Source organism: Periophthalmus magnuspinnatus, chromosome 9, assembly GCF_009829125.3.
Source record: "Periophthalmus magnuspinnatus isolate fPerMag1 chromosome 9, fPerMag1.2.pri, whole genome shotgun sequence".
Taxonomy (NCBI): Eukaryota; Metazoa; Chordata; class Actinopteri; order Gobiiformes; family Gobiidae; genus Periophthalmus; species Periophthalmus magnuspinnatus.
The window spans coordinates 13,564,518-13,585,923 of NC_047134.1; the positions used below are offsets into that span (position 1 = coordinate 13,564,518).

At 37.7% G+C, this 21,406-nt stretch overlaps 3 protein-coding genes across 4 annotated transcripts; 2 read left to right on the plus strand and 1 right to left on the minus strand.

Annotated features, from left to right (window-relative positions):
- The first annotated feature begins 4,461 nt into the window (after nt 1-4,461).
- Nucleotides 4,462-10,719, plus strand: myo1ha (myosin IHa). Of its 2 annotated transcripts, XM_055224412.1 has the most exons (31): nt 4,462-4,608; nt 4,678-4,793; nt 5,078-5,276; nt 5,349-5,429; nt 5,534-5,713; nt 5,780-5,878; nt 5,940-6,056; nt 6,150-6,221; nt 6,320-6,439; nt 6,509-6,576; nt 6,645-6,750; nt 6,822-6,902; nt 6,972-7,063; nt 7,138-7,232; nt 7,782-7,828; nt 7,913-7,993; nt 8,087-8,192; nt 8,266-8,383; nt 8,449-8,562; nt 8,635-8,711; nt 8,772-8,840; nt 8,939-9,023; nt 9,107-9,269; nt 9,342-9,425; nt 9,547-9,640; nt 9,713-9,768; nt 9,836-9,971; nt 10,047-10,117; nt 10,234-10,331; nt 10,408-10,507; nt 10,578-10,719. In XM_055224412.1, exons 1-31 carry the CDS (start codon nt 4,486-4,488, stop codon nt 10,602-10,604), a joined length of 3,075 nt encoding a protein of 1,024 aa, XP_055080387.1. In that variant the 5' UTR covers nt 4,462-4,485; the 3' UTR covers nt 10,605-10,719. The 2 variants fall into 2 exon arrangements, with proteins under 2 accessions (XP_055080387.1, XP_055080386.1); XM_055224411.1 differs by lacking the exon at nt 4,462-4,608 and having other exon boundaries at nt 4,737-4,793; nt 5,119-5,276.
- Nucleotides 10,720-10,905: 186 nt separating this feature from the next.
- Nucleotides 10,906-13,757, minus strand: kctd10 (potassium channel tetramerization domain containing 10). The gene is made up of 7 exons (XM_033972428.2): nt 13,524-13,757; nt 12,953-13,166; nt 12,717-12,886; nt 12,557-12,643; nt 12,425-12,477; nt 12,091-12,286; nt 10,906-12,021 (listed from the first exon to the last, which is right to left on the minus strand). The coding sequence occupies exons 1-7, from the start codon at nt 13,524-13,526 to the stop codon at nt 11,803-11,805; spliced, it is 942 nt and encodes a 313-aa protein (XP_033828319.1). The 5' UTR covers nt 13,527-13,757; the 3' UTR covers nt 10,906-11,802.
- Nucleotides 13,758-13,822: 65 nt separating this feature from the next.
- ube3b (ubiquitin protein ligase E3B) lies at nt 13,823-21,369 on the plus strand. Its single transcript, XM_033972300.2, is given in 30 exon segments — nt 13,823-14,398; nt 14,500-14,668; nt 14,752-14,869; nt 14,986-15,045; nt 15,139-15,243; nt 15,333-15,429; nt 15,510-15,595; nt 15,683-15,765; nt 15,834-15,939; nt 16,029-16,077; nt 16,080-16,148; nt 16,218-16,389; nt 16,476-16,657; nt 16,751-16,788; nt 16,790-16,834; nt 16,837-16,921; nt 16,996-17,167; nt 17,249-17,367; nt 17,445-17,559; nt 17,629-17,728; nt 17,815-17,934; nt 18,009-18,185; nt 18,269-18,379; nt 18,455-18,592; nt 18,658-18,723; nt 18,787-18,845; nt 18,938-19,120; nt 19,195-19,306; nt 19,394-19,486; nt 19,570-21,369. Coding segments are annotated over 29 exon segments (3,213 nt in total). The 5' UTR covers nt 13,823-14,398; nt 14,500-14,507; the 3' UTR covers nt 19,762-21,369.
- Nucleotides 21,370-21,406: the final 37 nt, after the last annotated feature.

A 21,406-nucleotide genomic window follows, 5' to 3' on the forward strand; every position in this document is an offset into this window, starting at 1 on the left:
CCCGGCCAAACTGACAGAGTTCATCTGAGGGTACAAAGAAAATACTCATTATTTGAAGGTGACTCAAATTAGGGGGTGAATATTTTAAAATTCTTATTAAATAAGACATACAAGTTTAATGCCATTCTGTGGAACATTCTAGACAAAGCAATAACATCTCCATGGAGACAAGGAGGTGGTAGATCCTGAAAAGTTACATGTGTGTACCTATAATGCAAATGAGTTTAATATACCGTCTATCTTTTAGATACACACACATTAAAAGCCTTTTACAAAAACTTAAAATTCAAGTAGGTTTTCTTTACAGGAATAAAGCCAGTTTTTCATAAATATTTAAATGTACATTTTACTACATATTTTTTCATTGTAAATTGTTGTATGTTTTAAACTGTATGCTACTATAAAACAAAATAAATAAAATAAGTATGCTCTGTGTTTATTCATTGTTTATTCAAGTTTCTGTTTCTTGCCATTGGTGATGTGTTCACTGATGAATGAGTGGAAAATATTCTACCTTTAAAAACTTTATTTAGCACAGCAGGTCCACATTAGTCCATAAAGTAAAGGTGACTCAAATTAGGGGGTGAATATTTTTAAATTCCTATTAAATATGACCTACAAGTTTAATGCCATTCTGTGGAACATTCTAGACAAAGCAATAACATCTACATGGAGATATTATTGGTTTGTCTAGAATGCTCCATAGATATATTGGACAATTTCAATGTAGGTTGGGCAACCTACACTGAAATTGTCCAATATTGATGCAAATAATTTTAGCACTAACCTCTTGAAAGACATGTTTAGAATCATTATTTCAAGCACAGAATGGCAACTTGGAGCTAAATTAGTTATTTTATAGTAATAATAAGTTCATAAATGCATATAGTTTCTTGTATGCATTTATGTGAACTATGAAATAACATTATTAAGCCAGCAGTTTAAAATAAAATATGATGGACCCAGCTTTCGCTACACTATTCTGAAAAATTAAAATAATAGACTATGAAAGAAGAGGAGATCTAAAGAATGACACAAGAGAAGAAAGACTGTCTTTGGGAAAAAGGAATTAGATAGGAAGAGATGGAGAAATAAAGAGAGGGAAACTGTGAAATGGAGACAAAATAAGGTTGGAGTGAGAGAGGGGGGTTGTGTGGCAAGATGTGAGTGTTATCATCAGCTCTCATTCTCAGCATGGCATCTATAATGGGAAAAATCAACCTCTCTGACTCGTGTGTAATTGGATTTGCCGGGTCTCGTGCTGAATCAGAGCGCAGTGGGTAGCTGAAAGCTTGTTAAGATTGGACAAGCATTGCTGCAGATCTGGGCGGGAGAGGTGGGGTTATGCAGAAGGTAACCTGCCCAGCTTCTGTGCAGTGGTCAGTGAATTATTTAAATAAGCTGAAAACACAGCTATTAAAGTCAACTGGTTGAAAGCAGTGACATAAATCAATCCAAAAATTACTTGAAACCTGATCTTTTCTCTCACATGTGGGTCACTGGAGGAGAGAAAAGGGACACCAGTGTTTTATGAGGGTGGTTACCTGGCTACAGCATAAACACATGTTACTCCCACCTTGTCACTCTTAAACTGTAACCTAAAACTAACTGAGCAACTTAAGTCTGCCTTAACACATTTGTGGTCCAAATGGATTATGACTTATGAAAGTAAACTTGTTCAACATGTAACTGATCAAATTAAAGTACATTAGTGCATAATACTAATAATAATACATTTGTAAAGAGCACAAAACATGTTCATCACAAAGAATTTGGTATGTTCTGTCCGTTAAAATAAGAGAATTATTATTATTGTTCTGTTTTATACACACTCTTGCTCTGTTGTACAGCACTGATTCACTCATCAAATCTCAACACTATTTCTTAGCAAGACACAGTGTTTTTGTCTGCAGAATGTGGCTGCTTTGGAGCATTTGGGTCCTGTTTCTACACCGTTATGTTACACTCTGAGAGGAGCAGATACCAGGTAAGACCTGAATAAGATCTCCTTGCTCCTCCACCTCCCACAACATGAATGATTAAGCATGGCGCACAACTTGTACCTGATGTACACATGCAACATCACCAAACTGTTCCTCTTCACACTGGGCAAATGATCGACTTCTGAAGGAACAGAACTGTGGAGCCAGTGCAGCTGACAATTTGTAGCTGCTACTTTCCACAGCTTTAAGTCTTTTTTTGTCTTGATGCAAGCAGACACTGGAGGAGACCTGTCTAACTTCTCTTGAGAGAAGAAGACTTTTGTCATTTTGGATCCTAACCAGAAGAGTCTGCACCTGAAAACAGAACAATACAGACCTCAAATGCAGGTTAGAAGACATGTGTGTTTATTTATTTTTGTAGCTCTCAGTGAGTTATTTTCATTTGTGTAGATACTGAATTATTACAAATTACAGTGTGCATTTCCCAGTAATATAAACTTGACCAATTATATTTCCTTGTCAAAGCCTATAAAAACATCTTACTAAAATTAGAATACTCTTAAAGGATACTACTAATGCAGAAGAAAAGTGGGGGAAAAGTCATTTAAGAGATAAACCTTCTTGTTGCTAGCCTCTAAACCACCCCCCACCCCCCCCACCCCCCTCGCAAATGAGCTCACTCAGTCTCAGGCAACATTGACACTCTAGACCAAAACCACGACCATCTCTTAATTAAAACAGAATTGCTGAGCTCTGAAGTTGCAAGGCTCACCTGATCTGTCATTGGCCTCAGAGAATTAATTATATGATCATTGTTTCTATTACTACAACAGATATCAATCATTAATACCTAATTTTATATGAATGTAATATAAAATAATACAGTTTAGCTTAGTGAAGTATTTTTTGTAGATAACATATTTTATAGTGACTATTTACTATTGTCCTTATAGTTTTTTGGGAGCGACTCATCATTGCTGTTCTGTCATACTGTAGCGCATATACCTATTGTCTGCTTTTATGACCATGAGAAAAGTTTGTTCCCATGAAAAAAGGCGGTGTCACAAATATCCCACCACAGCTCCACAGCAACCATCACATCTTCAGATTGATTCTGACGTCCCCAAAAGGGTCCCTTCAATGATATTGTTCACCTGTCTCGTTGGCTTAAAACGGGCAGGGGGCTACGGGACAGGGGGCTGGGTGGAGGGGACACAGGGTGAGGGCTATTGTTACCCACAGGGGTGTAAGTATTCGGGGTGTGGGGCTGACAGGTGAAAGAAAACACTCTCTTCTGACTAGCCTCCTCCATCGTCATCGTGGGGCCCGTGTGAGCAGAGTAATCAAGTCCAAATTACAACACAGCACTGCACAGAACAAGCATCTTTTGTCTGGAGTGAGGGCGAGCAGCGGGGCACGGACCGTTACTGCACTGTGGAGTCTGTCCCCGTTGTCTCAAGACGGCCCAGTTTCGAAGGTTCTCAGATCAGACAAATACGGCACCCCTTCGCACCCCTCCCTTGCCCTCAGCCTTCCTCTGTACAGCCAACCCGCACCCCCAACTCCTCACCCAAAAATAGGCCAAATCTCCTCCATTGTGTTTCGACTGCCTAGTGTGAAATTCACTGTGACGTTAAATGTTTTCTAATGAATAATTACTGAATGGATATGCAGGGGGAATATGTGTAATGGATTGTAGACTGCATTTTAAAGACGTCTTTTTTGTCTCTGCTCCCTGGTATTTACAGGACAAAAACACTTGGCCTTTCTCAAGAATCGAGGGCCATGGGCAGAGGATAGAGGGAAGGAGGGGCAAAGGGGGAGGTGAAGGAGGGCTTTGTGTCAATTAGATCCAATGGATTATCTTTTTTAATGTTTTACAGAGAGTGTTGGGAATCAAAGAGCCTCCGCTTGCAAAGAAATGACAAAAAACATATAAAACCAACAAAAGCTGTGAAAACCTTTGGTCTAAAGGTTGGAGCTGAAAATGCAAAACAGATTGGTGGAATTTTCTCCTCTATGTGTTGAGAATGTGGGGTTGTGTTGCAGTGTGCAACTCTGGAGAACTGTGGGCTGCCAGCCAAGGTCCCTGTGAACTGTGTAGTGATTAGCCTCTGTCTGTTTCTTTGCACAATCACTCGCTCACTCTCAAAGGCACACAGGACCTCCACACCCGGCTTTTCAATGGAACAAACAGGGGCCATATTTGTGCTTTTGGAGGATTGCATTCACAACAGTCCGCCCACCAAGACTGTTATTCAATCATTAGTGCAGTCAGTCGTGTAGTCAAAACAAACAATTTTGGACTCTCTGAAGTATCAGTGTGTTTTGTCTTGATGGGATAAAGATTTGCAAATGAATCTGGTTTAAAACAATTTTGTTATTTAATTATTTCTGTGCCTGGTGCCTCAGTGCGTTATAGTGCATATTTTATTCCGTAGCAACAAAGGGTAAATTTTGGCTTCTCCAAATTTGCTTTAGAGAAGATAAAAATAAATCTTATAAATGTCCAATTGATTTCTGGTCACAGGTTCATCTGGACATGGAGGGCGCTCTCACGGCCCGGGACCGTGTGGGGATCCAGGACTTTGTTCTTCTAGATGAAACCACAGAGGAGGCCTTCATCAATAACCTCAAAAAGCGCTTTACCAATGACCTTATCTATGTGAGTCTTTCAGGGTTGTAAAATAAATCTGGTAGAGATGTTTTCGTAATGTCATATTTTATTTTTCAGACTTACATTGGCACTTTGTTGGTATCTCTAAATCCTTACAAAGAGCTGGACATTTACAGCAGTAAACAAATGGATATCTACATGGGGGTTAACTTTTTTGAACTACCACCACACATGTGAGTCTAGTGTATGCAGCTTATGCAATTTGTAATCATTTAAAAACTATGCAATTTGCATTACTATGCAAAAAATAAATAAAACTAATTTTGAGCATTTGTTATGAAATTAAGATATATATTTTGAGTAAATGTGAATTATTCAGGATACCATTGTTCTACACTGACCTTTTTTGGGTTGGTATAATGTTTTTTGTATTGTCTAGACTCTGGTTTGGTCCATCATGAGGACCCTTTATGTATCTGACTTTTGAGTGTTTTAAAGTAAATCTCTCTCACTACAGCTATGCCTTGGCTGACAATGCTTATCACACAATGCTGACAGAGTACAACAACCACTTTATTCTGATCTCTGGAGAGAGTGGAGCAGGAAAGACAGAAGCCTCAAAGAAGATCCTGCAGTACTATGCCGTGAGCTGCCCCAGCACCACTCTGCTCAACACTGTGAGGGACAAGATGCTCATGTCCAACCCTGTACTGGAGGTCAGAGCATCACTACTGCAAAGTGTGAAGAGTTAAACCACAAATGATGACACTTATTTAATTTTTTTCTAGGCCTTTGGAAATGCCAAAACTCTAAAAAATGACAATTCAAGTCGCTTTGGCAAATACATGGATATTCAGTTTGACAGCCAGGTCAGTAATCCAGAAGCCTTAATAATGAGTATATTTAGTGGACTATAGGCATGTTCTCCCTGCAAGTTGTAGAGTTGTTGTCTTTAGGTTGATGCTGCTCATAGGGGGATGCTGTTGGAGGCCATATCCTGAATTACCTTCTTGAGAAATCACGAGTTGTGCACCAGAATCACGGAGAGAGGAACTTCCACATTTTCTACCAACTTGTGGAGGGGGCAGGGGACAACCTGCTGCAGCAGCTTGGACTGGAGAGGGACTGCCAGCTTTACAAATATCTGACACAAGTAGGTAAAGGCCCTCACTGCAAACACCAATGTCTGTACTGACCTCATTGTGTAATGTTTTAACAGGGAGAATGTGCCACTGTTCCTTCTATAAATGACAAAAATGACTGGAAGACGGTCAAAAATGCTCTACAAGTAGTGAACATTGATGAGACTTACAATAATGTGAGTTGAGTGGTTAAGCTGTTGGATTTACAAAGACTTTACACTATATTATTTTTTTCAGCATTTATTTTCCATTGTTGCAAGTGTTCTCCATCTTGGGAATTTGGAGTTTAGTCCTGATGGCAAAGGTCTTGCCACCCTCAGTAGCAACAGCAATGAGCTGCGATGGGTGTCAGATGTAAGCAATGCAACAAATAATACATACCAACTGATGTTTTAATAAAAATAATAATAGTAATAATGATAATGCCGAAAATATTTGTTATCACAGCTTTTGGGAGTTGATGCTCAAAAACTCCATGAAGGATTCACATTTAAAAAGATTGAAGCTAAAAATGATCAGGTGGAAGTTTCTCCTTAATGCCAGAAAATACTCACAATCATGAACAATCCAACAAACATTGCATAATGATTTCTGTGGTTATATCTGTGTTGGTAAAGATTCTAAGCCCATTCACAATCGATCATGCCATTTATGCCAGAGATGCCTTGGCCAAAGCCATTTATGGACTCACTTTCACCTGGCTGGTCAACAGGATTAACGAGTCCATGGAGAACACAGTAAGTGTAGGCAAATCATTCAAACACAAGCATAAATTATAATTTATTTTTCCCCCTTTTTACTTCCAGGACCCTTCCCGAAAAACTGTAATAGGTCTTCTCGACATATATGGATTTGAGGTTTTCTATGTTAACAGGTACTGTTAATTACTACTGTTGCATGAAGGCCTCAGACCTTTTTTTCATATCTTCTTTTCTTTTTAAGCTTTGAACAATTTTGTATTAATTATTGCAATGAGAAACTCCAGCAACTTTTCATCCAGTTGACACTCAAGGCTGAACAGGAGGAATATGAAGCAGAAGGAATTGAGGTAATCTTGACTAATATTTATGATGTCATGAGGTCATGAAAACATGTACAAAGTGTTTTTATTCTTATTAGTGGGAGCCTGTGCAGTTTTTTAATAACAAGATCATATGTGATCTGGTCGAGGAGAAACACAGAGGAATCATAGCCATATTGGTTTGTTTACGCATTAGAGTGTTAGATGTTAATAAAATATTGAAGATTTTGAGGACGCCTTTTGTGTAGGATGAAGAGTGTCTAAGGCCTGGAGATGCTACTGATCTCACCTTCCTGGAGCGACTGGAGGACAAGATGGCAAATCACCCCCACTTTGTCACGTAGGTCAAGTGATTCATGTCATTGATGATGATGATGATGTGCCTTATTGTATTTTTTTTAATTTCACTAACAGACACAAGCTGGCAGACAAAATGACCCGCAAGACTCTAGAAAGAGGAGATTTCCGTCTTTTGCATTATGCTGGAGAGGTCACCTACTGTGTTGTGGGTAAAGAGTCCAAATTTAGAATTAGCTTTTAATACCACTCATAATTAGTTTTTAAAATACTTAAAACATATATTTAATGTGTCAATATAACTTTCTCTTGTTTTCATTTGACAGCAATCTTATCTTGAAACAAGATTTTATGCTTAATTTACACTCAGCCATTTACAAATAAATAATTCATAAAATACATTTGAAAACTGTGTAACTTTTTAGTCAAAAAATAGACTATGATAAAACCATTCATTTTGGATGCTTGTATTTAAATGGAAAAAAATACATGCATCCTTATTGTGAACGGGCTTGCATTTCCACAGACCTGACTCTTTGGCCTGGAAAATTGCCTCCTCCTGCTTGCTTCCATGGAAATGTTGTTCATCTGACTAGTATAGTGATTTCCACGGAATCATGCAGATGACATACAACCTCCAGAAAGTTACATGGTGTTGGTTTAATTTAAAATCAGTAAAAGCTTTTCAGTCTGGAAAACCAGTAAAATCTTTTTCTATTTTATTTAAGCTACCCTCTAACCTTTTATGTGCATTGTTCCAGGTTTCCTGGACAAAAACAATGATCTACTATACCGCACCATTAAAGATGTAAGTTCCATTTTAAAATATGTATAATTTAAAATAATTATTTACCGATTTTCCCAATTTCGGATCCTGCTTTTGGTCTTCTAGCTTATGTGCCAGTCTAAAAATGCTATAATCCAGGAGTGCTTCTCGACTTTGGATCCAGGCAACAGGAAAAGGCCTGAAACAGTTGAGTACCTGACTGTCAGCAGCAGCTTATTGTGTACTGGAGCACATGGGATTGACAGGTTCTTAAGGATTATGACCTCTATGTGTCTGTAGGTGGCGACTCAGTTCAAGAGCAGCCTCCTGAAGCTGACGGAGATCCTCATGGCCAAAGAGGCTTGGTACATACGCTGCCTGAAATCAAACGAGTCTAAGCAAAAAGGTAATTGCTGTCACACAATCACAATAATGAATTTATGTGCAGAAGTTTAAATAGCATACCAACATTTTCACAGGGCAGTTTGATGAAGCTCTGGTCCGACATCAGGTGAAATATCTGGGCCTCATGGAACACCTGAGAGTCAGACGTGCTGGTTTCGCATACAGACGCAAATACGATGTCTTTCTGCAAAGGTCAGAATTTAAATAATATATATTATTATGTTTTACCTTTAGCATTTAACAAAACATTATTGTAGGTACAAACCTCTGTGTCCAGCCACCTGGCCTCACTGGAGAGGGGACCCTGCTGATGGAGTGGAGGTGCTAGTTCAGCATTTGGGCTATTTGCCAAATGAATACAAAATGGGGAGGTAAAGAGAGTTTAAATGTTGACAGAATTTAAGACAAAATATCTATAGCCTGTGCTTTTTTCTTTTCTTCAGAAGCAAAATTTTTATTCGTCACCCAAGAACATTGTATGCAACAGAAGATGCATTTGAGCGGTGTAAACATGAACTAGGTGAGTGCAAATTAAAAGAGATATTGCTTTTAATGTTAAACAATAATTTGTTATTTACAGCTACCAGGCTCCAGGCCAAATATAAAGGTTACAAAGCGAAAGGAGAGTTTAAAAAACAGAAAGAAGCTGGTAATGATTTTTTTTTTTTTTAAGTATGGCATATTTGTTTAGATTTTTTAGACATAATGTAGTTATTGAAACATTCCACTTCTAAAATATAATTCTAGCGACAAAGATTGAGACCTGCTGGAGAGGAGTCCAAGCTCGGAAAGAGAGAGAAAAAAGAGCCTGGGCTGTCAAAGTCATCAAACAGTGTGTCTAAAGAGTATTACTATTCCATTTACAGGCAGGTATTTTTGTACTAAAGGTTAATGGTGGGGGTCATGATTTTGCAGATTTATCAAAGGATACATGACCAGAGGCCAAGCAAAAACCACAGATAACTCAGAGTACCTCGCTTTTGTAAGGCAAAATTTTTTAAACCGACTCAAAGAAAATCTACCCAAAACTGTTTTGGATAAGACAACCTGGTACTCTCCACCGCCTGTGTGTTCAGAGGTAACTCTTTACACATCACATTAAATAACAATCATTTTTTCAGAGTTTTAATTTCCACTGATAATTTATTAGACATCAGAAATGCTGAAGAAACTGCACTACCGGCTCCTGGTGAGAAAGTATGTTAGAGGGATCACACCACAGAGAAAAGCTCAGGTAATGCACTCCCAGGAACTATTTTATCAAACAATCAATAGGGCTTTAGCCCCAAAGAGCACTTTAAGCAGACTAATTTTGTATCTCTGAACACTCACAAATATGTAATATGTATTTTCAGCTTCAACTAAAATTTGTGGCTAGTACACTCTTTAAGGGAAAAAAGGAGAGTTATCCACAGAGTGTTGCGCAACCCTTTGTGGACACCAGAATCAGTAAATAGTAGATGTTTGAAACTTTAAATAATGTTACTGCACAAGAGTTATTTGACAATGTTTTTTTCCCAGATGAACAAGACATAAACCCAAGAGTCATTCAAATGATTCGGAATGAACACATTAAGGTATTGTATATAATGTATAATAATGCATGAGAATGAACAAGACCACTAACAGTCGCAGTCTCTTTAGTATAGTACACCTGTGATAAAATATGACAGAAATGGATTCAAGCCACGACCCAGGCAGCTGATCCTCACACAGACGGCTGCATATGTAGTAGAGGATGCCAAGATTAAACAGAGAGTGCTGTACACATCTCTTAAAGGTGAGTGTAACCATTTTACAATTACAAATAATATCATATCAAAAGATATGTTAAAATTTAAACTTTGGTTCTCAGGGATATCAGTCAGTAGTTTGACAGATGCCATTGTGGTATTCCATATCACCTGTGAAGATCCCAAACAGAAGGTATACAAGCTTGTTTGTATTTGCTGTGCTCATAACTCTGTACAAGCAGCACAAAGCATTCAATAAAAAGGATATTCTGATTGAAAAGAGCGTAAGAACATATGCTATTGTTTCAGGGTGATCTAGTCATGCAATGTGACTACTTGTTTGAATTTCTTACCAAACTCAACGTTATTGCTAATAAACAGAATGCCATCAAAGTAGTTCAAGGGAGGTATGTTCTTATTGAAATACTAATAAAGTTTATTCTGTTATAAATTACAGCTATTGATTTACGTTTTTTTTCACAGCATCAAGATTGAAGTCCAGGCAGGAAAAGAGAGTGGTGTGGACTTCAGCATTGGACCAGAGCCCATGGTTTACAAGGGCAAGAATGGACACCTCATGGTGGTGAGTATTGTGTGTTTGACAGAGCTGTGTCTAAAGAGCTGCAGAAACGAAGGGCTGTTTGTCACCGCAGGTTACCACACGGACCAGGACACGGTAATGTGAGGGAATTGGAGAGACACTCAAGACAGCCCTGCATATTTCAGGAGACCTCTTTGAAAGAGATTAACCTGTCTACAGACTACAGAAACATGCACTTTTTAGAACTCAGTGAACTTTTTTATAAACATGCATTCTACACTACATTCTTCCTGATACATTTACTAATAATGCTGTTTCTTGCAGTATTAGCATTCTGGCTTATTTTGTGTCAAACAATATTTAGGGCATGATTTCAGATTTTAGCAAAATGTAGCCATATATTTCTTAATTTTGTATATAAGAAATGAACAGTATACAAATAAATCCACCTTGTACTAATTTATTTTATGATAAAGTAGTATTTAATATAAAACATTTTATACACACACAAACTGTGTTAGACATACTTCAACTATATTGTGTGCAAACCGTTAATTTGGATGAATGTGACAATAAGGGTCTGGTTTCTTTGTTTCAACCTGGGAAGACAGGATTCTCTTCCAGACCTCAGGTTTCACTCATTCACAGTCAGCCACCATCATTCATTCATATACACGTTTCACTGCATCACAGCTCATGTTACAAAGACTGGTTAAGAGCTTCTGAATACAAATTATGTAAAAATGTGGTAAGAAATGTGTAAACACGTCCCTAATTGATATCTTATGAATTTATATTTTCATGTGAAGGTTAACTTGGTCATACACAGGCTTGAAGTAGCCAATGGGAAAACTAAGAACACATTGCCACCAAGTGGCAACACTAGGTAGGTCACTTAATATGTTCATTTGCAACCAGCCAAAAGAAAGCGCTTGCTCTTTGTATACCAAAAACATAGTCAGCTATAATAAAATAAATATTACTCTACTTAATATGATGCAGTCTAATGACCTCAAACTAAAAAAAACCAAAAACATTTTAGACTGAAGAAAAATCCCGTCTCATGTAGAATTGATTGCAGGCATGATTATGGAAAAAGATGTAAAGACGACTTGCGCAACAATAAAGAGTATAGACAAACAACCGCAAACTCAGAATATCAAAACTGCAACACTTATACAAACTGTTGTCCTATACTCCCATTGTAGTTATCTCAAGAAGAGACAGAAAAAGCTGGTGAAAAAAGTGAAAGATGGAGAAGGGTGTCAGGTATAGTAAGGCACAAGCATGGTGCAAAGAAGGTCCAGGTTCTAAGACACAGGGTGAAAGGTCCAAGATCACTGATGGTGATGTGTGCGGTCATCAGGACGTTTAATATGAATTCGCCGAACTCTTTCAATACGTTCTCGCTCTTCATCCTCATCCAGATGATGGGACCTCCCTGCAGCGCCACCTGTTGCTTCCAGAAGGGCATTATCCGGACCCCTTCCATCATGGGATTCATATAGAAGGATGTTAAGGGTCTCCTCATATATCCGTGCTTCTGGGAACTCCACCTGATAGAAACAGAGAGCGGCTTTAAACGATAACGTACATGATACATGCATTATGATAAGAAAATGTACCTTTGTTTGCTTCTTTTCTGTGGCATAGACAATAGAAGTACAACAGACTTCAGCAATCTTTCGACCTTGGCCATAAAATGACCAGCAGCAGATCTCATCTCCAATGACATCTTTAATGAACAGTACCCGACCATTGAACCTCAGAGACAGCTTGTCGAACAACTCTATATTCTTTAACATGTTGTCATCTGAATTGCTAAGATATCAAAAGAGACAATGGATGTTTTGTGTGAACAAAATTTCAAACTCTACATTACGTGTGTGTGTGTGTGTATATATATATATATATATATATATATATATATATATATATATAACTGGCAAAATAACTCACCTGGTATATGAGTATTTGTTGTTGCTCCTGTTATACAGCAGTTTGACAGTAGGCTGCACGAGGATATAATGTTAATAACCACAGTTCAATTAAACAATACACAACATAATGATATTATTCCTATTATCTTGCCTTATTTGATGTAGCAATAAGCCTTTGTTCTTCTTTAGAAGAGGTCATCAGTGGAACTTTACAAAGCGGTTCATAAGTTTCTTTGTTCTAAGGGGAAAGTATGTATCATTAGAATGGTTAAATAAAGATGCAATGCACAAAATGACTGATAGTAGGAGACCTGTAATGCAGCTGTACATTCATCCGCCAGGCCCTGTACAAGGTAGTACTTTGCCTCAGCAAGGAGCTCTTCAGTCTCTCGACGACTGTCTGGAAGCGGCACAGCCCCATCTCTAAGGTAGTTCAAGATTGTGCCAAAATGTTTACCACAGCGATCAATCAATATCCAGCCTACACACAACAACACTGTAAGGAACTTCTTCACTTTCAAAAGATGACCTATCACATATAACCAACCTTCACTATCAGTAAGGACCTCCATCCTGCCACTGAACATGGCCTTCAGCATAGTGTCCTGTTTAGTTAGTGTCTGCATGGTAGTGTAGTACAGGGCACCCCCCACATTAAGCTTCACATATTTAGAGCTGGGACTTGAGCCCTTAAAGGACGTGGTCCGAGTTGTAGCTGCTGGCACTGCCGCGCTCACCACACTCTCACCTGACATCTCTTCCTAAAAATGTAAAAAGAGAGGGAGAGAAAAAAAGATAAACAAACTCTTAAAACTCTTTTTGAAGTAATGGCGCAACATTTAACATTGCTACTGTGGGTCAAATATAACATGTGATAAATCTCTCAAGAGTACTGTCTAAAATAAAAACACAGTCATGCTATAAAATGTATAAGACTGATGCCACAAAAACAGCAAAGGCAAATAGTCTGAGTGATTTTTATGCTAGCCCGACAGAAAAAAAAAGTTCAACTAAGCTAAGACACTTGCTTAAGAAAGACAGAATTCCAACTGTTAGCATGATTACATTATAAGAAAACACTTATGAAAACAATCACCCATAATATGATCAATATTCACCATAGAAGCCACAGCAGTCCTCGAAGTTGTATCTTGCTAACGCCAGTCAGCTAATTCGGCTAACACCCACTTCCTTCTGACCTCGGGCTGCGCAGTTATGAAAATGACGTCAAGTCAAAAACGTTAAAGTGATACTACAGTGTTTGTCCACAAGATGTAAATTATAGTTTAATGTTTAAGTGAAATCAGTGACACTAAAAACTAACGCCAGACTGCTCTAATTTTTTTTGATTAAGCTGCTACGAAATAAAGAGAAACAGTGGCCTTTCCACACATTTCCGCTTGGGATGTGTAACCGTGAAAACAGTCCTCCTCAGACCCTCCAAAAACGGGTTATTACCTTGTCAACTTAAGCAAAGGGTATACTAATCGCTTAAGCAGCAGAACGATATTGGCAACTGCGCAAACATAAAAACAATAGCAGCTACGTTTACAGTTTGAGACTCATTAACAACTATCCGGAAACATTTGATGCGACACAAGGGATTAATGGCTGTAGTCAGTTAGACAAGACGAAGATTTTGGCATTGTTTACGTTTCATTACGGTGGGTTGTCTGCGCGTTAATTACGGTAATCATCAATGACCGAATATTAAACGCCAAGGAAATAATTACAGTCTACTATTGGATGTGAAAATCTATACCGAATCTGATGTTGTAGCAAGCCTAGTAGCAACTGTACCACCTCCGTTTGCTAACTCCCTCAGTCTATTTTACTGCATCCTGCGACCTTAGCTCTAAAATGACATGTTGGCATTCGTCTGTGATATGACTTGCACTTGCAAGAAATGTGAAGACCACCAGATGAATAAGAAGCTATAGTAAAGGGTGAGCCCCTAGGCTCAAAGAACATTTTATTTGGGAAAACACTGAATGTAAGTAGACCTACACTGAAATGTTTACATGTGGTGAAAATGTATTTGTGTTATTTTGGCAATACCAGTATACTGTGATCACAAATCTTTATTATTTACAGGGGGCACAATGTTTACTGTTCCTCAAAGTTCCAAATCTGAGTTTCTGGATAAAGCCAGACAAGCCAGGGAGGAGAGGAAAGGGCAGAAGGAAAAGGAGAAAGCAGCAACCACTATTCAAGCTGTTGTAAGAGGTTTTCTCTGTCGCTCCAAGCTCCAAAAGGAAATAAGGTGATAAGAATTAAACATTTATGTTTTATTCAGCTAACCACTCTGGAGTGAGCCCTTACTTGTGTGTTGTTTTTTTTAATCAGAAAAGAGATTGATGAATATTTTGAAAACTCTGAGACGACCACATCAAAAAGAAATGCACTTTCTATTTTTAAAATTGCCCGGAAATTATTATTCATATACCATCAAGAAGACAAGCATGTGAGTCAATAAATATCAATATTGATTTTGAGCAAGAGTATTGATTTTGTGCAAGGGTTTACATTCATTTAAATAATAGACAGAGACATTATCATGAATTACTGCTTTTTTAATAGAGATTTGAGAAGCTGTGCCGTGCTATTCTTGCCAGTATGGAGGTTGAAAATGAGTCTAAAGTAAGAACATTTACCATTTTCACTGCTGAAGTATCAAGCCCTTTGTCTAATCAATTGAAATTACTTTCAATCATGCAATTGTTCCATCTACAGGTCTGGTATGTGTCTTTGGCACTTTCTAAAGACCTCACTATTGCCTGGCTCAAACAGATAAAGGATGTATTGTGGACTTGTTGTGTTTTGCTTAAAAAATTAAAGGTGTGTTTGTCAGCATAAACAAACAATACTATTACTACTATACTATATTACAATATTATGTCAAACTAATACTCCTTTTTAATTTGCAGCCTGACATACTTCAGGACAATAAAATCATAACCTTATATCTCACCATGCTGGTGACTTTCACTGACACTTCTACTTGGCGAATAGTCAGAGGAAAAGGTAAATACCAAATTACTTAACTATATTATATCCAAAACATACTAAGATTCATTATGCCGTTCATCCCTGTTAAATTTCAGGTGATGCTCTAAAACCTGCTTTAACAAGAATCTGTGAAAATATTATGGGGCATCTCAACCAAAAAGGGTTCTATTCAGTATTACAGGTTAGACTTACATATAGTAATGTATTGCTGTAGAAAACAATACACTTGTACTCAACTGCATTTCAATATACATTTCTTGTCCTTTAGATTTTACTGACCAATGGCCTAGCTCGTTCAAGGCCATCTCTCTCTAAAGGAACTCTAACTGCAATCTTCACCCTGGCGTTGAGGTCAGTAAGCGTAAATGTAATTGATGGAGGATATTTTATGCTCAACTTCTTTATTTTTGTGTTTTTAGACCAGTTCTTGCTGCACACTTTTCTGATAACCTACTGAGATCATTCCTGTTGCACATTATGTCAGTACCAGCAGTTGTCCACCACCTCAATGTCCTCACACCAGAGGTATGTGTTGAAATCACAACTATGTATTGTTATTTCATTTTTTGTACAGCATACATAGATCTTAAAACTAAAAACTGTTATTTTCACAGTGTATGGCAACCATTCAGACTCACAACCTCCTACGGAAATTTATCTTGTTCTCAGCCGGGAAGAACAATGCTCAGATATATGTGTGTGTTTAGAGGGAAGTCATACCCTCTGCTTACTAGGTATTGTACATTCAAAAACATTCAATGTAATGTTGTATTACACTGATACTTTATGTTTTACTTTTCAAGGAAACCTCATTCACCTGGGATACTATAATGAGAAAGTCCTAGAAGAAGAGGCAAGTCACTTTGTGAAGGATCTTACTGACATATTGTCATACTGTCAGAGATATGTCTCCCAAAAGAAGTCAAACCTCACTCATTGGCATCCTGTCCTGGGCTGGTTTTCCCAAAGTGTTGACTTATGGGTATGGGGAAAAACATTCGTGAATTTTATAATTACTGTAATTAAATGTACTCATTTAACTATTTATTTCTCATTTATGTTTTTAGCTTGAATGAGTCCATGCCATTGGTGACAAAACAACTTCAAAACCTGTGGGGTGTTTCAATTATACGTACGCTCTTTAGTGATGTGCTTTCAAAAAAACTGGAGAGCCAAGAACCTACTCCTCCACCACCCCAATCACCCCAACCTAGCACATCACAAAACAATCTACCAGTTAAAAGTGAGTCAGTATTCAACAAATCAACACTTTTGCAATATTACAATTTTAAATATAATTTGGACATTATATTTGTGTTTTCATGTTTACGCTCAGACCTCTTCAAACGAGCTTTTCAGAAGTCAGCCTCTGTACCGAAATATCTTGAAGCCAGTTGGAGGAAAGCGTGTTGATTCTGCAAGAAGTTCAGAAAGTGGTGCAGTATTTGTGTGCTCTACCAGACTGCTCTGTCTACACTAACACAGATACGACTTCAGATACTCACAGGTCTGCCTATTAAAGGCATCACTCCAAAAAACTGTAATTTACAGCATTCATTTATGTATATTTGTTTTCCTCAGGTCTAACACATCTGGATGACCTTCTGCCTAAGCTATGGGCCTTTATCTGTGAGCTTGGTCCACAAGGTGGTCTCAAACTATTTATGGAGTGTCTAAATAATGATACAGAGGAGTCCAAACAGCTCCTGGCCATGCTGATGCTTTTCTGTGACTGTTCGCGACACCTTATCACGTAATTCTCATATTTTAAAATAGATTTGAAATACATTTATTTATAATGTATTTAATAATGATGCATCTTTTTCTGCTACAGTATTTTGGATGACATTGAGGTCTATGAAGAACAAACATCTTTTAAGATTGAGGAACTCATCACCATTTCCTCGTTTCTGAACACATTTGTCTTTAAGATGATCTGGGATGGCATTTTAGGTAAATATGTTTTTTGTACAACATAGCTTTGTTCCAACCTTCAAATTTTTGCATCACACTCTTTACATTTGCTGTAGAAAATGCAAAAGGAGAAAAACTGGAGTTATTTCACAGTGTCCATGGCTGGTTAATGGTGCTTTACGAGCGGGACTGCCGAAGAAGATTCACACCTGATGAACACTGGTTACGCAAGTAATGCAACTTTTAACAACACAAGTAGCATCCATTGGGAACAAACTCATAGCCCATCTTTTTACATAGGGATTTGAAGCCTAGTTTGTTATTCCAAGAACTGGAGAAAGGGAAGAAGAGAGCCCAACTTTTATTGCAGTACATACCACATGTCATTCCTCATAAAAATGTAAGTTTCTTTCTTCTCGTATTTTATTTCTTCTCGTCACTTTAACAACTAAATTAACTAAATGGGTTTTGTTTTTGTTACTGAAGAGAGTGCTGCTGTTTCGAAATATTGTGACAAAAGAAAAGGAAACTTTAGGATTGGTAGAGACAAGTTCCGCATCACCTCATGTCACTCATATAACTATTCGTCGCTCAAGGATGTTAGAGGTATGAAAAATTACATCTATTTACAAATTTCCCTACTTTTGGGCTACTTTTATCAGCTGCAATTCTTATTTTAGGATGGATATGACCAACTGCGTAGATTGCCTGTCAATTCTATCAAAGGTGTAATTCGAGTGAAGTTTGTAAATGACTTGGGAGTAGATGAGGCTGGAATAGACCAGGATGGTGTATTTAAAGAGTTTTTAGAGGAGATTATTAAGAAAGTGTTCAATCCTGCTCTAAACCTCTTCAAGGTCAGTTGAGTAAATAATATGCATTCCTTCTATAGATATATACTAGTCTAATGAGTAACTTCTGAAAAATATATTTTTTGTAGACAACAAGTGGAAACGAACGACTTTATCCTTCTCCCACATCATATATTCATGAAAACCACCTGCATTTGTTTGAGTTTGTGGGAAAGATGCTTGGGAAGGCGGTGTATGAGGTAAAGTATACTTGACTGGGGGAAAATTCTCTTTTTTATTCTATGTTCTGATAATAGATTTTTCTGTGTATGAAGGGAATAGTTGTTGATGTCCCCTTCGCCTCCTTTTTTCTGAGCCAAGTCTTGGGTCACCATCACAGCTCATTCTACAGCTCTATTGATGAGCTGCCATCACTGGACTCTGAGTTTTACAAAAACCTTACATCAATAAAGGTAAATTGCTTTTAGAAACAGTATTGCTGCATCTGCTTCAAAATGTTTTATGTTTATTTTTTCAGCGTTATGATGGAGATGTGGGGGATCTAGGACTTACACTGTCTTATGATGAGGATGTGATGGGGCAGGTAAGAATATAAAGTAAAATATAACAATGAAACTAATTATTTGAATGTTATTTCATCTTTCAGCTGGTTTGCCATGAATTAATACCTGGAGGAAAAACAATGCCAGTCACCAATGAGAATAAGTACGTAATATGTTTGATCACAAACTGTATGCCATTTAAAAAAAATGTGTTTGGATGCTTCTTGTTGAGTAAATTATTTCTTTCCATTATAGGATCAGCTACATCCACCTCATGGCTCACTTTCGAATGCACACACAGATTAAAGATCAAACAATTGCCTTCATCCGTGGCTTCCGCAGTATTATAAATCCTGAGTGGCTGCATATGTTTTCCACTCCCGAAGTCCAGCGCCTCATCTCAGGAGATAATGCTGAGATTGATCTAGATGACCTCAAGTATGTTTTTTATTGCTTATGAAATTACACATTGTAAGTAAACATCCATGCCCCTATGAAATTGTGTCTTTTAGGAAACACACTGTGTACTATGGAGGGTTTCACAGCAGCCATCGTGTTATCATCTGGCTCTGGGACATTTTGTCAAGTGACTTCAACGCAGAGGAGAGGGCCATGTTCCTCAAAGTAAGCAAGTTTAGTTAATGCAAGCTTAATTAATTAGTCAGGAAGATTTTTTGTTAAAGCTAAAATAATGCTGATTTTTTTTTATAGTTTGTCACCAGCTGTTCAAGGCCACCACTTCTTGGGTTTGCCTACCTCAAACCACCATTTTCCATCCGCTGTGTAGAGGTTTCAGATGATCAGGTAAGAGTGTGACCATGTAATTGCGTAGCCAAATTGTTTAAAAGTGCAATAGTATTTTTTTTTTTTTTAATCTTTTTGTATAGGACACTGGAGACACACTGGGCAGTGTCCTTAGGGGTTTTTTCACTATTCGTAAGAAGGAACCTGGTGGTCGACTTCCTACTTCATCAACATGCTTCAACCTGCTCAAGCTGCCCAATTACAGCAAGAAGAGCATTTTACGTGATAAACTGAGATATGCCATAAGCATGAACACAGGCTTTGAGCTCTCCTGACTCTTTAGCACACAACCTGTCTGCACAGGAGGGTGGTCACAAGCAGCCGGGCTCTCGAGAGCCTGAGCTGACCAGTGCAGCTGCCAGAAAAAAATGAAACTACAGACTGGATTCAGTGGATGGATCTCAACATCTGAGGCCCTTCAGCCCACTGTAAAGTGTTGTTTTAGCGGCACAATCTGTTTTTAGGACCTCTCTTCTTCCACTCCAAAAATATAATATGTCGATTTAAATTGTGATAGACCATGGCTGAATCTGTTTCTCAGGCCTAACAAAATCATCCTTGGGTGTAACACAGGAAAGCAATACAGATGCGAGCCAATACATACATGGTTGATTCATGCTGGTGAAACCAAGTGATGCATTGTTAATATTAAAAGCTTGGATCCCATTATCCAGAACATTTTTACCCGATATTGGATGGATCTTACAATGTTACACTAAAGTTGATGCATCTTTATGTCTGTTTATTTAGGAGTAGTTCCTCAAAAACACTGTCCTATTGCATTATCTCCCATTTCAATCTCACACTATTTTACATCATGAAAAATGTCAGTTGGGGTTTGACCATTGGCTTAGAGGTTGACTTTAGCTAGTTTTAGTAGTTTGATCAATGTGTATGATGTCAATGTAAGGCCGAGGCCAAAGCTATAACCATGCTAAAATATATATTTAAAGTTGTTTTAGCATCTTACACATCTGGGAAAATACACTGGAAATGTTTCCTTATTTGTATCTGCAGACACAACTTTGCTCTGTGTGGTAAACCTTTAATTATAACAATACCTAATAGTGTTTATATGTACCTATAGAAACTTCCACTTTTATGAAGTACTGAGTGCCTCATGTATTAAACCAACCTATCATGTCTGACTGTAACACATGTTAATGTATACTGGAAGCAAGCCATAGCAATGGGTAAATGTATACATGTAGACTTATTATTACTAAAACATTAAAAAAACAACCAACCACTGTACCACTCAACCACAAGGGAGGGCTATGCGCTCTGGAAGTTTTAAGCCATGTGGAAAATTGCAAGAGGCCACAACCTCAAACATGATGTCATGGGATTGGTTTTTGAACCAAAGGCTTGATAAGACTTTTCTTAAAATTACATTGTTGCACAAGTGTCTGCTTTATTTCATCTGTGAAATGTTTTAAGAGGAGGAATGTCAACTTATTAGCGTAAAAGTAACACACAGGGTTCAAAGCAGTGGAAGAGACTTTGCTAAAAGGGGTAAATATAGCTATAAAATTAACTCTTTTAACAAGTGATTTTATTATGCAAAATGATTTTACTCTTTTGAGACACTTGTCAAGTTTCTAATTTCTAATATCCTTTGCCACTAACTCATGTGGTGTAAATACACCCTACTATGCCACAAAAGATAATCCTGAAGGAACTTTTTTGTCTTAAAAAATAAATGTCTAAGCTGAAGATGTGCTGATGAAACATACCTCAGAAACGTGTTTTGTGATGAGGTTTTCTCATCAGTAATCAATGATGTCAAGCCTAGACAACACTTTCATGTACCGGTTGACTGCTAATGCTGACTTTGGATTTCCATTCTTTTAGTACAAAATAAAAGCTACTCTGGAAGAATATTGTGGGTGTTGGTGTCTGTTACCTCATTTGTACCAA

Excerpts from the sequence above, each read along its gene's own strand:
- myo1ha (XM_055224412.1), top strand. The coding sequence starts at position 4,486 with ATGGAGGGCGCTCTCACGGCCCGGGACCGTGTGGGGATCCAGGACTTT. Across the intron at positions 5,879-5,939 it reads TTGATGAGACTTACAATAAT|CATTTATTTTCCATTGTTGC; the intron begins GTGAGTTGAGTG and ends TATTTTTTTCAG. Across the intron at positions 9,024-9,106 it reads GCTGTCAAAGTCATCAAACA|ATTTATCAAAGGATACATGA; the intron begins GTGTGTCTAAAG and ends ATGATTTTGCAG.
- kctd10 (XM_033972428.2), bottom strand. Across the intron at positions 12,644-12,716 it reads AATGTACAGCTGCATTACAG|AACAAAGAAACTTATGAACC; the intron begins GTCTCCTACTAT and ends CTTTCCCCTTAG. Across the intron at positions 12,478-12,556 it reads TTATTGCTACATCAAATAAG|CCTACTGTCAAACTGCTGTA; the intron begins GCAAGATAATAG and ends ATCCTCGTGCAG.